Genomic DNA, 15,725 nt, shown 5'->3' with positions numbered 1-15,725 from the left:
TGAAGACTGGAACAATGACTGTTGAAAAGTCAGCTTTGCCATCACAGGAATAAATACAAAACTGTTATTTTAAAATGTAATGATATTTCAAAAACATTAAAAAGTCTTATTTTAAACAAGTTTCTTCCCTGAAAAAAAGCCAAAAAGCCAGACAGCTATAGGACAGTCAGCACAACATTCATTGGTATGATGGAATAAAATAAATAAATAAAATGAGCAGACAACAGGCTTGCTTTAATGTTAATGAGGCATATTGATCAAAGTCAACCGGCAGACAGATATAATGGGCGAGTGGAGGCTTCCTCTGGGAGAAGACATCAGATCTGCAGTGAATAAAGGCCTGATGATTCAGGGAATAATGGTGAGATATTATACTAATATTCCTTAGCTGAACAGCAGGTTATCAAATTAACCAAATAGAGTTATATACGTACACTGATTGATATAATTATATATAATTATAATATATAATATAATTATATATAATTGTATGAAAATATTCATTAAAACTAAATATTATTTTAGAATTATTTATATAGAAAAAAGAGCAATAACAATGAATTATTTGCGCTGTTAAAATTCCAAAATTAAATAAATAATAAAACACCCTTTCACAGTCTAACAGACACTTAAGGAATCACCATTGGTGTGAATTATTGATTGAGAGAGACATTCTGATGAGGATGGGTTTGGAGCGATGCTATTTAATTAAGGAAATGTACTCTTTCTCTTCCGTTTTCTTTTGTCAGCACAAACACCTCAATGGAAGAAGAGGCGCACTGAGGACACTTCAGCACAAAGAGGCCCATCATTCCTCAAGCAGATTCCTTTCCTGCCTGTAATTACGGCTTCTGATTCAAACAGCGTCAAAATTTATGTCTGAAGGTGTTCTTAATGTCTGCCGTCTGCGCTGAGATATACAAACTGCAGATATTCCTGTGACACCCGTTAGAAAGAGGATTAAGGCTAGTTATATATGATAAAATTATTCACAGGTGGACCATATCTCAGAGTAGCCTACTTTAGAAAAATATATCCAAAAGACTTACCATTTATACAACGCAGATATCCTTGTTAGCTTTACAATCCTAAATAAAATATTCCGTTTGGTTATAACGTGTTCAACGAACCCAGTGCTGAATGAACAGGTGCAGCCTGATGTGAAATCATCAGAATCAGAATCAGAATGAGTTTTATTGCCAGGTATGTTTACACATACGAGGAATTTGTTTTCATGACAGAAGCTCCACAGTGTAACAGAATGACAGTGACTGTTTCAAATTCAAGATTATGGACCTTGAGTAATTGGTGATGGAGTATAAAAACAGCAGGTGATATTGACCTCACAAATATGGATTACACTGAATGAGGGCCAGTGAAGCAGCTGCAGGCAATGGTCTACTTACTGAGCGACAAATAAATGTTTTTTTTTTGTTTTTAAGGGTTAAACATTTGTGTGAACATTTATTTACTAGCAAAAGTAAGTAACCTTTACTTTACTCAACCCATATCTGCATTACAAATTGTATCGCTTCTCTTTTAGGAAAACATCACATAAATGTGTCAAAATCAATATAACTGTATGTAGAAACAAGAAAGATGAAAGAAGTCTTGACTAGACTGACTGAATTTGTTGATTACAGTGCCATTTTGTCTGTCCAGTGTATACAGTAAGCAAGAATGTGACCATACTCTGAATTGGGATATCTTCGCTCAAAAAAACACTCATTATGACTTTAGGGAATTATCTGGTCCCAATGTGCATAATCCATGGCTTTACACCTCCTTATCTTCTATATTGTTGAATGAAATGTGCTGGCAAAGAGAATATATGTTAATCATGGACTGGTTAACATATAAAGAGAAATACAAGGATCAGAAAAGCAAAGATTTAAAGATTACAAAGAAAGGTTCAGCTTCAAATCTTTTTAAAAATGTGTTATTGATTTTAAGTTTTGTTTGATGCACAGAGTAATATATATCCTTGGGATATACTCAGCATAGTCCACTTTTGTTTTTATATTTTGTGTTAGAATCTACAGACATCCTGACTAATTCAAAATATTTTCTACACTTTATCTTTGGGGTTGTTTGTAAATCATTCACAGTGTCATTATTTAAATGAAACATTTGTTGCACACTACCATATATCAGTATCACTGATTTTAGATCTAGCTGCCCCTAATCATCACATAAAAAAAAACCTGTGGTTGGTCAGTTTACATTTTACCCTGCCGGCCAAAGTGGGTTGTTCTTGAATTTAAATTTAAAGTTCTTAACATCCGAATATTGCTAAGGCCAATTGTTAAAGAAATGTATTCAAACTACCTGAGCTTTCTAATATAATGTCTAAATTATATATTTTTATATTATAAATTATTTTATTTAAAAAAAATTTTATTGTAAAACAAAATATATTAATAAAATAACCCCCTTTAAATAACTTATGTTGATTCATAGAATTGCTTGGTTTTATTTATTTATTTTTACAGACTGCTGATGATATCTGATAGAACGAGATCTTAGAGTCTTCCCATAATTTTACTTGCATAACTGGGTTGTACTCATTACAGTGTTGGTAATCATGGCTTCATAAACCTGATAGAGGAAAACAGAGTGTGTGGGAAAAGCAGAGGGGGCGTGTGTGAAGTAAGCTGAGCTGGTATAAATGTATTCTTTGTCTTGCCTGATTAGGTATGACAGCTTAGGGGTGAACATGTTTCCCTCTGATTATAGTCTAAAGAGCCCATCAAACTCAAAACCACACTTTAGTCCAGCATGCTGTCTGCTAGTGCACTGTGACCTGCCACTGTATACAGTTACAGGCTGAACTCAACAAGGAAACCTAATAACTTCATGAACACCCACTAAAATTGGCCAGACACCATATTCTGAAACAGCTGAAGGTCACAGGAACTGCTGGGCTAAAATGTAGTTCTATTAACTTTGGCTGTAGCTCTGCACATGCTGCCACTAGTACTTTGAACCCGCTTCCCTCCTTTAAGTTACGCATTGCTGTTTTAAATCTGTGTAGATCTGTGACACCGAAAGGATTTGCATTTAAGAAATCCACTTAAGTAGTGAGGAGTTGTGTCCAGAGTGCATAACTAAAAACCAAAGGTGAATTAAACAAAATTCTGTAACTCAAAATTCAAGAAGTGAGGACAATCCCAGTCCACAAGTGACCTCTAGTGAAGAGTCGATTAAACTGCAGGCAGTATGAAATGTCAAACACCTCTCTACAAGATAGATAGTTATTTTTATTAACTAAAATAAAGGGACATTGCCTGTTCACACTGAAATTCCTCCACAAGAACACGCACACACTCACACACACACACACACACACACACACATATATATATATATATATATATATATATATAATGTATACAATAAGCCGATTTTAAAACTAGGTCAAAAACCCTCTTAATGTATCATAATATCATCACATTTGTGTAATAGCTATAAAAAGAAATCAACACAATAAATCCAAAATGGCAGTAATATACGCCAGTGTGGAGCACTTTTTAAAGTAAAAAGTGTGAGCTTAAAATGTTCAGCTTATTTGAATGACAAATATTTGCTTATCTGCTAAACAATCAATTTGACCTATAATGACAGAGCCTAGGGGTATGACGATTTGCATAATAGTTTAGATAGGTAAATTAAATATAATCTTTTGGATCTGAGTTTAGATTTAGAACTGCTAGGTTTAAAATAACATTTTAAATACCCTTTTATCTTCATTTTTTTCCTCAGGATGCACTTGTTTTACTGGCACACATACTCACTAAACGTAAAGTATGGAAAACAGTGATTGGTCGAAAAAATGATTGGCAATATTGTAAACCACTTATTGCAGTGCACGACTGAAAATAGACGAATAGCGATAAGGGGCGGGCATTTTGAAGTGAGCGAGGAAAAATGGCGACCATCGTGATGAAATTGAACGGCATTATTTACACAACAGTAATGCGTTTACCGTACAGTCCGGCAAACAAAATTAGAGTATCTGCGTTATTAGTTTTAATACTCGCCTTTGCGAGTATTAGTTCTGGAGAAAACACATATGAAGATAATACTTCTGAATTTCTCAAGCGAGAGTATTCGCTGAGTAAGCCATACCAAGGTAAGCGTCCATTCCTACTCGGCCAAAAGTGACACCTGTTTCAGCAAAGTCAACTAACGTTAGTTAAAGAGAAAATACTTAAATACGACCACAGGTTTATTGTCAGGACGATCACTGTGTCCTTTATTTCTTTTGTAACTGTTGGTTGCCCTTTTCTTTCTCTCGTAAGAGTGGCAGTTTTATTCCGCAACTGCAGTGATTTAGTCACAAGTCCACAGGGCGGAAGTACAGGAGTTATAGATATTCCGGTTCATATGCTTTATTAAACATCAAACTCGTTGTATTTAAAGCAACTTTTATCATGAACTATCCATTGCGTTTACCAATATAGCTTGAGGGAGATCAGGTCATGGTTATCTAGAAGCAAAAATTAAATATCCAACACACAAATGGACGTACGTGTGTGTGTGTGTGTGTGTGTGTGTGTGTGTGTGTGTATACACAGGACTGGGCTCCTCCAGCTCCTCACACTGGGAGTTCATGGGCAACACCATGATCATGCCTGAACACATACGGCTGACACCAGACCTGCAGAGCAGACAAGGAGCTGTATGGAGTCGTATTGTGAGTTTAAATGACGAGAGAACCTGAAACACCACCTGTTAGACAAAGCTATTAAATAGCAACCTGTTAGACAAAGAGGTTATTGAGATAATGTTTAATAGTCATGCTTGTTAATGAGTGTGTGTGTGTGTGTGTAGCCCTGTTACATCAGGGACTGGGAGCTGCGAGTACAATTTAAGATCCATGGTGAGGGCAAGAAGAACCTGAATGGAGACGGCCTTGCAATATGGCTGACCAAAGAGCGAATGCAAAATGGTAAGAGATCATCAATATTGCAAATCTTCAAAATATTGATTCTCTGTGATACGACTATGATGGAGGGTTTTTGGTCTTTGTGCTTTCCTCTAGGTCAAGTATTTGGAAACACAAACTTTTTTACAGGTCTGAGTGTTTTTGTAGACACTTATCCCAATGATGACAAGCAGCATGAGGTATATTGCCGCTAACCATTAGACGAACAAGACAATAAACAAGATTACAATAAATGTCATGTCCTCGTCATCATATGTCATGTTAGCTTAAACAACTTTAACCTGTGAAAAAATAATAATAATCTAATCAGTTTAATTTCTGTCTCTCATTCAGAGAACATTTCCTTTTATCTCTGCAATGGTCGGAAATGGGAGTGTTGCATATGATCACGACCGTGACGGACGGTTTACTGATCTCGGTGGCTGCGCTGCTCACGTTCGCAATGTTGAATATGACACATTCCTCTTGATCAGATACATGAAGAACAGACTCACAGTAAGAAACATCTTTACATTGTTTTTATTTAAATTTTTTGCCAAAGACAAATACATACATATATACACTGCTGCACCAATTAAGTCTTTCGATCTGCGATGCTGATAGTCAAGACGAGGGAGAGGTTAAATTTACTTCGAGATTAAGGAAGTATTGTTTAGACAGATGTTGGAGAGCAACCTTCAGTTCTGAATGCACCTTCATTTGCTGTTCTATCTTTCAGGTGATGATGGATATCGAGGGGAAGCAAGAGTGGAAGGACTGTCTGGATATACCTGGAGTGAGGCTGCCACAAGGTTACTATTTCGGCATCTCATCGGCTACTGGAGATTTATCAGGTTTGGACCAGTAAAGCGTTCCGTTCACTTCATTTTAATCGAGCAGATATTCAGATTCAATGCAAACTGCATTTTATATTCTAGTCATTTTGGGCCAATCCTAAAATTTCCATAGAATTCACGTTACACTAACTAAAAAACATGAACCAATTTATAATATCTATTTGTACAGTGGGGGAAAAAAGTATTTAGTCAACCACCAATTGTGCAAGTTCTCCCACTTAAAAAGATAAGAGAGGCCTGTAATTTTCATCATAGATATACCTCAACTATGAGAGACAAAATGAGAAAAAAAAATCCAGAAAATCACATTGTAGGATTTTTAAAGAATTTATTTGCAAATTATGGTGGAAAATAAGTATTTGGTCAATAAGATTTCAATCAGTTCGCCCAATTTCATAAGGCATACTAAACAATTTTGAGAGCAATATAATATCTGTCTGCATTCACAAAAAAAATTGTCTGGAGAGGCTATTTGAAATGAGAAATAAAAGACAGTGCTAAATAATAAAAGTAAATAATTTTTTTTTTTTTTTTTTTGCATTTACCAGTTCAAGGGCTCCAAATGTTGAAAATGACTGATGGTAATCACGGCTTTAGTGTACTTGGTGCTAAATAATAAAATGTAAAATATTTTTATGTACAGTTTGTCGATCTAAAATGGTAATTCTGCATTAACAGCTGTCAACCATGTCGGTACGCAAATGTGCTGTCAGAAGTTATTTACACAGCACATTTTTTATTTTGGTCGGGCATGCGGACCACTTATGTGCACCCCTGTGTGTGTGTGTGTGTGTGGCTTTGTTTTTAGATAACCATGACCTGATCTCCTTCAAGCTGTATGAGCTTACAGTGGAGCGCAGTCCTGAAGAGGACCAGCAGGAGATCACGTTGCCTAGTGTAGACTACCGAGTGGACCCGAATGGTAACAGTAACAATAAGATTATACATTCATTACATTTCAGTATAAGCTATTTTACAGAGAAGTACAAATGTTTGTATCTTACAAATGTTTTCTTTGCACAGTTCACGTGGAGGATGAAGGAAGGAGCTTCATCACCACCTTATTTCTCTTCATTGTTTCCGTCGTTGTGCTGGTTGTAGTGGTTGTGGTTGTTCTCTTTCTATATAATCACTATAAAGAGAACCGCCGCAAACGCTTCTACTGAGCAAATGGAAAAACAAGTGACAGGAAGGAAATGGGACGAGAGATCCAACGTGAGTGTTACTGGCATTTTTGCAAAGGGCCGCTTCTGGTCCTCACCTCTGCCACCAACAGAAAGGGCCTGAAAGCCAGCACTGAACTAAAAGCCATACCTGACCTCCAAGTGGAAACTTGACCACCTCAATCGTGATTATGATCTCAAAAAACTGTTTAAGAATATTTGAAAGAGTGTGCATCTGTTTTTGAAGGTCTCTAGAGACTTTTGTGTGAGCGTTTGCTGTATTTTTATACCAGTTACATTGACCTTGGTTTTTCACCCAGAGGAGGCACAGAGAACTATGTGTAACAGCATTTACAGAGGCACAATAGTTTAGCAAACTATTGTATTCTCAGGTTGTCTACTCTGTAATGCCACTGCAGAAATCCCAAAAGCCCTTGTGTTCTTCTTTCAGTTGGACAGAAATTAATCAAAATAAAATATATCACCTTGACTTTGACCTCCATCTGTCACCATCATCTCATCAGCTGTCAGCAGTCATCTTTTAACTTATGTAAAATTGAGTAAATTAGATTTTCATCATTATGTAAGTAATGCTGGCCGGCTGTACTATTATAAACAGACAGTAACAACCATCAAAGTGAATGTGAGGAATATGTTTTTCCCAAATGTCTGTTTTGTTATAAATGTGATATTGTTTTATGTATCAAAAGCTGCACTGAACTGCTTGTCCATATGTAGCTTATCTAAAGTTACTTTTGGTTTGTCATGATTTAATTACTTCAGCTATCAACTCATGTTAAACCTTTGTATTTCATGCCTTATTTGAATACTCGGTTTAATAATCTTGATTTGCTGATAAATATAGTAATGATGACGACATGTCTATTCCTGTATCTTAATATCTTCCGTAAAGAGGCAGAGATTTGACAGTTCCTGAGTTTTTTCAATAATTGCACTATTGCAAAGATATGCAAGAGGTTTTGCTTTTGTCCAAGTTCCAGTCTTTCCTATCACTTCTATTGACTGCTCTCTACAGTTGTGCAACATTTGTCTCGTTTCATACTGGGAGAGATTGAATTGCTGTTGTCATCAGCTCATTGAGCAAGCTGCTGTGTCAAACTGATGTTTTCATGGTTGTCACCAACATGTTGAAAATTCTAAATTAAACATTCAAAGTTTGTCTTATAACTGGATGTTATGTATTGACAAGTTTTTAATATGATTGAAATGTTAGGAATAGTAATTTTTTTTATAGCTTCTACCAATTATTTGTATACGCTCTAAAAATGTTTTGTTTCAACAACAAAAAAAATAAAAACCAACAGTCTTCAACAATCTTTTTGAGTTCTGACAACTGAAAATATGCTAAACTAAGAAACTACTGTGACTTAGAGCTTAATAAATGTACATTTTAAGGTGATTCCTCGAGGGAAAAAATAAAGTTTTTTTTTTATTTTTTATTTTTCTCAACTAATCTGAAAATACTTGAGAGATGGCCCTGGAACCAATTTATCTTATCTATTCCGGTTCAAATTAACAGCTGGCTCATTTCATGCTGAATATAGCTTACTCTTCGGCAACATTAGTGCAATAATTGTTCATCTGGTCAATATTACGCATATATGTAGCCACCCACAACCTAACCACAAGCTCTTCAGCACAATGGTAACCACAAAAACAGAAACTCCTTCAAATGTCAAACATAACAGCATTAAACACTAACAGGTCTTTGCTACTAAAAACATAAAATAACATGATTTCAACAATTATTCTCCTTATCCTATCCTATATAAAGCCTGCTGGGAAATAGAAATTTGTTAGAAATGTTCAAAGTTATCAAGAATATTTCACTAACGCACTAGTACTTTTTCTTTAAAGAAAATGAATGCAGACATTTCAGCCTATATTAATTTAAATTACAATCATCAAAATAATGTTAGCAAAGGTTTAATTCAATCAATAAATAATTTATTGAAGTTTTGGTAACAGTTTCCCTGAATTGTTTAGCTCATACATTCCAAAGAAATGGCTGGAGTCCGTTTTCTTTCCTGTGTTGTTTTTATTAGCCTATGAGTGACAGGTTCATGGCTCATTTCAGTCTGAGGAACCAAAACTGATGACAAGTACCACTGTGCTTATGCATGCTAGATTATGAGCTGAGAGCTGAGACTCATTTCCAGATGTGTTTTTCTGTGGTATCTCTTTCCATCACACCACTAGTTATTTATTGAGGCCTTAATTAGGCACCAGTAAGAGAGAATGTTATAGTTTTTTATCACCTTTAAATCAAGCGTGGTGAGATTCAATTGCAACCCAAGCTTCTTAATTTTTTGGGTGATGTTCTCTGGTCAGTGTTTATGAAATTTTAAAAACAATATTATTTACCTGAATGAGACAAAATAACCTTTCTCCAGCATACTTGGTTAAGTATATTGTAATCTATATTATAACCCTATAACCTGATTATGGTGTTACATGGTGTTAATCTTTGCAATTTCACTATACTTAATGAGTTCACAATTCTAAAACTGAGAGGTTCGAGATTAAGTTTTAGACTACGGGAGCCAAAATATGATTTTTTTTTCTCATCAGGCTTGAATGGGTTTCATTTCCCTTTCAACAGTTTCTTTGCATTTACTATATATGTCCCTGTCTATTGGTTACCAGTAAAAGAGGAAAATAGTACAAGGTCTGAGCAGGCAAATGACTCAAAAAATCTGGCACGATGATACAGACAATATGTGTAATCATTCAGTAATTTCCCTTTGGAATAAATTAAGCATCATTTGTTTTTGTCTTTTTGTCAGTGTTTTTAATGAGAAGACTGAAGAAATGTGGGCGATTGGTGAAACATTTTTAACTAAATTATGTGACAGCATGGGGGCTTCAGATTTTAATGTAACACAGAGACTCAAAACATTACAATTTTCTAAGTCCCCAAAAAGTGTTAACATACACGTACGTGCTGGTCCATTAATGAATTTACAATTGCACCTTTACTATTTGTGCAACAGATATCCATTGAAACCCAAATGTTTAGAAATTGTTAGTAAAATGTTTCATGTTATGTTTATTTCTACACTGTAAACCCTGATAAGTTAACAGAACTCAAAAAAATTTTTAAGAGGTTTTAATAAATTTGAGTTAATAAACTTAAAGGGGTCATATGATGCGATTTCAAGTTTTCCTTTCTCTTTGGAGTGTTACAAGCTGATTGTGAATAGATAAGATCCCTAAAGTTGCAAAGACTAAAGTCTCAAACCCAAAGAGTTATTCTTTATAAAAGTTAAGACTGGTCCACGCCCTCCTAAAACACCTCATTTAAACACGCCCCCACATGTCTACGTCACTGTGTGGGAAGATTTGCATAACACAGCCCAAATGGTCACGCAAAGAAAGAAGGAGTAACTTTATTGTGGCCATGTTGTGAAGACGCTGTGTGTTTCATTGCAAAAGCGAAAATACTTTGTTTGGCCTTCCAAAAGAGGACTGACTAGAAATCAGTGGTTAAGTTGTATTTACAACACTGTTCCAGAACAGTTCAACCCAAATATTCAGATGTGTGCAATGCATTTTATGGAGGACTGTTTCCTGATCCTGGGAGAGTAGACTACAATGCCGGCTGTTCTGACTCACAGTCTGTAAGTACGTTTTTATATTTAAAGAATTTGCCACTGATGATTCAAACACGAGTTTTGAGCAGTGTAGAGTAGCGCTTGTTGTCATTTCTCCGATCACAAATACAGACTTGGTTTTATGTTTACGCGGCGCGATGCAACGCAATGCGTAAAAAGACAGTATAAGTCATTATAATCCGGAATTATGTCCCCACTGGACACAACAAATGCCTCGTTTATAATGGGTTTTAATGTTTTTGTCTTGTCGCTCCGGGACACAGGGCATTACAGTATGGTAAGGGGCGTAACATTTCCGTCACATGCTTGATGTATTCGGTCAATCACAACGCACTGGATAGCTGGCCAATCAGAGCACAGCTCACTTTTCAGACCAATGAGCTTTGTAAAAATCGACACGTTTCAGAAAGGCGGGGCATAGAGGAGAAACAATAATGTACAGTATGTGGAAAATGTGTTTTTTAAACCTTAAACCACATAAACATTTCATTACACCAAATACACAAAATAATGTTATTTTTAGCAACATCATATGACCCCTTTAAAATCATGTTTTCAGAAGTTAAATATTTATGCTACATGTACTTTTTGATTAGTTTAATTAAAGTTTTTATTAAGTCTACTTAAATGTTTTATTATGACTAAGTTTACTAAAAATGTAAAACTTTGTGGCAACTGAATGCCTCAAACACATTGAGTACAATAACTTCAATAACTTGAGTAATGTTTTTTATTGAACAGTATTCTCTTGACCTCTTCCATTTAACACAGTGAAAATTAATATTTAAAAATACAATAATATATTGTATATTGTGGAAAATGTATATATATATATATATATATTTATATATACACCATAGACTGTTAAAAAAAGATGGACGTGTCTCCACCTTCTTCCACTATCCACCTTTTTCTTCAACGCGGAAGTAAGCCTATGGGTGAGACTTCCGGATCATTAACTGCTATAAGTAAATAATGAGGAGAATAACAACGTGCAGTAAACGGTAAAACTGTTTACACTACAAACCAGTGTGTTTGTAGTGCACACTGTAGTGTAAATAAGATAATGCATTAAAATAATATGATAAGACCAATTTTCAATATCAAGTAGCAAAACGAACTGTTTTGTACAGCTAAAAAGAGCTGGATGCAGATGAGACCGGAAACCAGACCCATAGAATTTACAAATGGCCACACCCATTTTTACGACAAGAAAAAAGTGGATAAAAAAGTGAAGCCAATGCATCTCCCGCTGCCATCTTGAGTAAATTACGTCATTTGGAGCCAGAGTGTGCGCAGTAGAGATTCGTTTGGATCCAGAGTCTGCGCAGTAGTGTCGTGAGGTGGAGCCGCGGTATCAAACTCCCGCCCAAACTCCTGCAGACCCAATCAACCATAACGACACGCCCCGTTTTTATAGCATCAAATTACTAGCTAAAATCAACTTTATCACAAAAACTTAACAACTGAACATATGTCAGCGTGATAACAACTATCTTAAATGACCAAAATCATCTTTCGGAAAATTGTATTAGAAGTGTAATTAATTTTTTTATTTGGACTCAAGTCCCATTCGTTTATGGGCGGGGTTTATGACCTGTACTGCAGCCAGCCACTAGGGGGTGATCAAAGAGCCCGCAGCTTCACTTTTCAGGACGTGTGAGGCACACCTTCTCTTATTAAACTCGGATAAGACAGAGATATTACTTATTGGACCAAAAGACAGTACACAGAATCTCGTAGATTACAATTTGCAACTAGACGGATGTACATTGCTTTGCAATGATTTGTATGGTGAAAAGCGCTGTACAAATAAACTTGACTTGACTTGACACCCGATACACATACACATATATATGTATACAGTGGTGTGAAAAAGTGTTGGCCCTCTTCCTGATTTCTTATTTTTTTGCATGTTTTTCACACTTTAATGTTTCAGATCATCAAACAAATTTAAATATTAGTAAAAGATAACACAAGTGAACACAACATGCAGGTTTTAAATGAAGGTTTTCCAAAACTACATGGCCCTGTGTGAAAAAGTGTTTGCCGCCTAAACCTAATAACTGGTTGGGCCACCCTTAGCAGCAACAACTGCAATCAAGCATTTGCGATAACTTGCAATGAGTCTGTTACAGCGCTGTGGAGGAATTTTGGTCCACTCATCTATGCAGAATTGTTGTAATTCAGCCACATTGGAGGGTTTTCGAGCATGAAACGCCTTTTTTTTTTTTAAGCTTTATTTATGAGTTTTAGGACAATAATACAAAGAAGAAAACAAAAAGCAAAAGACAAAATCAACAATACAATAAAATAAATTAGTAATCAAAAGTGTGGCTTAGCAAAACAACTGAAGTGCACAATCTATATAATACAATAAAATGTAATTGAAGGGGAGGAAAAAAGTAAAATAAAATAAAATGCAGGATCAAAGACTCAGTCTACGTCTGACAATAAAACATGTTCCGTGACATATTGCTTAAAAGGGTCCCAAGCTTTATTAAACTGGTAAGATGAACCTCTTATAGAATGTTTGATTTTTTCCAACTTTAGGAAGACGAGGACATCACGAATCCATTGTGTTGGAGTTGGAGGCCTCTGATCCTTCCACTTCAGCAATATTAATCGTTTGGCTAAGAGCATGATAAAAGCTATACAATCAAATTGTCTCTTTGTAAGATTATATGATACAGGAGTAATTCCAAAAATAGCTATCAGCGGGCAAGGTGAAATTGGTCTACCCAAGAAACCAGAGACAGTCTCAAAAACAGTGACCCAGAAGCCCCTAAGCTTTATACAGGACCAAAACATATGTGCATGAGATGCTGGGGTAAAACTACAGCGATCACAAGCAGGATATATATGCTGAAAGTGTTTAGAGAGTTTCAGCCTTGTCCAGTGTACACGGTGAACAATTTTGCACTGCATAAGTCCATGTCTTGCACAGACTGAAGATTTGTGTATTCTGTATAGGACTGATTCCCATTCCTCATCCGAAATAACCATTTCTAAATCGTCTTCCCACCAAACTTTTATTTGTGAAAGGGATGTATAGACTGGGGTCAAAATCTTACAATACAGTGTTGATATAATGCCCTTGCATCGTGGAGGATTCTCCAATAAATGATCAAATGGAGAGCAGGGAGGCGGAGCAGGAAACTGAGGGAACATTTTACGCACAAAATCGCGAATTTGGAGATAACGGAAAAAATTATTCTTTGGAATATTAAACATCTGCTGAAATGAGCAGAAAGCCCCCTCATAGTACAAATCATTAATTTCCCTAATGCCTTTAGCATGCCAAGATGTAAACGACTTATCAATTATTGAGGGGTTAAAGACATGATTACAATCTGACTTTGCTGCAGCCTGGAACTGTACTGCTGGTTTGTCTGGTCAGAGGAGAACTGGCCCCCCGACTGAGCCTGGTTTCTCCCAAGGTTTTTTCTCCATTCTGTCCCCGCTGGAGTTTTGGTTCCTTGCCGCTGTCGCCTCTGGCTTGCTTAGTTGGGGGCACTTCATTTCCAGCGTTATCGTTGACATGATTGCAAAGATATTATTTAAACTGAGCTGGATGTTGACATCACTGAATTCAATGATGAACTGTCTTTAACTGAAAAATTAGTGTTTACTATTGTCATTTTGCATTATTGACACTATTTTCCTAATTAATGCTGTTCAGTTGCTTTGTCACAATCTGTATTGTTAAAAGCGCTATATAAATAAAGGTGACTTGACTTGACTTGACATATTGATTTTCTAACTGAGAGATACGATTTGTCAGCTCTGCCATAGATCTTCTCTGTTTTTTCTTTTCAAATGACATATAAGATATAATTTGACCTCTAATATAGGCTTTGAATGTTTCCCAAAGGGTGCTATCTGTTATATCTGGGGTGGCATTCATGCTGACAAAAAAGTCTATTTGGGAAGAAATTGTCTGGACAAAATCCTCAATAGTTAGTAGGCGAACATTCAACCTCCAGAGTGGTTGTTCCGTGCATCTACACTCAAACCTCAGGCCTAAAGTAAGAGGAGAATGATCTGAAATAACAATAGCGTTATAAGTACAATGCTGAGCCCATGGTAAGAGCTTTTTGTCAATTAAAAAATAATCAATGCGAGAAAAAGACTGATGGACGTGGGAGAAGAAGGAATAGCCGCGCGTAGATGGGTTCAGAAATCGGCAAACATCTGTGACAGCATAATCAATAAGAAAATAATTTATTATTTTTGCTGACTTTGAGAGGGTTGTTCCTTTTTGAGACACTCTGTCAAGTTGAGGATTTAGGCAAAGATTGAAATCTCCCCCAATAATCAAATAACTTGAATGTAAATTTGGTAAGACAGAGGAACTTAATAAAAAAATTATCATCATCAAAGTTAGGCGCATAGACATTTGCCAATACCACAGGAGTGTTAAATAGTAGCCCAGATACTATGATGTATCTACCATTACGGTCAGCCTGGACATCTGAGGGTTTAAAAGAAATATCTTTATGAATAAGGATAGCAACTCCCCTTGCTCTACTAGAAAATAAGGAGTGAAAAGATTGCGAGACCCATCTTCTGCGTAATTTAGTGTGGTCAGAGACACTGAGGTGTGTTTCCTGCAAGAAGACTATTTTAGCTTGTAAGCTATCCAGGTGAGTTATAACTTTGTTAAGCTTAGAAGGACGACCAAGACCTTTCACATTCCAGCTTACAAAATTAATGACCCTGCTTATAGATATAAAAGTGAGAGAAAACTATTGAAGATATATACAGAGGTGTTGAAAATTAACAAAAATATTTTTTGGATTGTGCATTGTACAGTATATAGTCACAACATGAGGAAAAGAAGAGAGAAAAAATTATAATATAAAACAAAACATTCTGGAAAAACAACAAGCCTGTAACCCCCACCCACTTCAACACCTCCCGGAACCAGGTGCATGCAAAACCCAATAAGGCAAGAAAACACAGACGACCTACTACGCGTCTAGGATACGCTAGCAAGAACTAAACTAAGCGCATCATCAGGTGAACAAACATAAATTAAGTACACAGACCACAGCGAAAGAAAAGAAAAGAAAAAATAATAATAATTAAAAAAAGCCATGAGTGTCAAAATCAAATCAGTTTCAAATCAAACTGTAGACTG

At 36.0% G+C, this 15,725-nt stretch overlaps 1 protein-coding gene across 1 annotated transcript; it reads left to right on the top strand.

The window, feature by feature from the left end:
• The first annotated feature begins 3,906 nt into the window (after positions 1–3,906).
• LOC107592340 (VIP36-like protein) lies at positions 3,907–8,135 on the top strand. Its single transcript, XM_016281843.1, has 8 exons — positions 3,907–4,132; positions 4,578–4,696; positions 4,834–4,951; positions 5,045–5,127; positions 5,282–5,443; positions 5,667–5,781; positions 6,593–6,706; positions 6,808–8,135. Exons 1-8 carry the CDS (start codon positions 3,928–3,930, stop codon positions 6,948–6,950), a joined length of 1,059 nt encoding a protein of 352 aa, XP_016137329.1. The 5' UTR covers positions 3,907–3,927; the 3' UTR covers positions 6,951–8,135.
• The last annotated feature ends 7,590 nt before the right edge of the window (positions 8,136–15,725 follow it).

The sequence above is a fragment of the Sinocyclocheilus grahami genome, unplaced genomic scaffold (genome assembly GCF_001515645.1).
Source record: "Sinocyclocheilus grahami isolate Dianchi unplaced genomic scaffold, SAMN03320097.WGS_v1.1 scaffold152.1, whole genome shotgun sequence".
NCBI lineage: Eukaryota > Metazoa > Chordata > Actinopteri > Cypriniformes > Cyprinidae > Sinocyclocheilus > Sinocyclocheilus grahami.
This window is presented reverse-complemented; position numbering and strand designations above follow the sequence as displayed.

Coding starts and splice junctions, on each gene's coding strand:
- LOC107592340 (XM_016281843.1), top strand. CDS start 3,928: ATGGCGACCATCGTGATGAAATTGAACGGCATTATTTACACAACAGTA. Junction 4,697..4,833: donor GAGCTGTATGGAGTCGTATT/GTGAGTTTAAAT, acceptor GTGTGTGTGTAG/CCCTGTTACATCAGGGACTG. Junction 5,444..5,666: donor ACATGAAGAACAGACTCACA/GTAAGAAACATC, acceptor TCTATCTTTCAG/GTGATGATGGATATCGAGGG.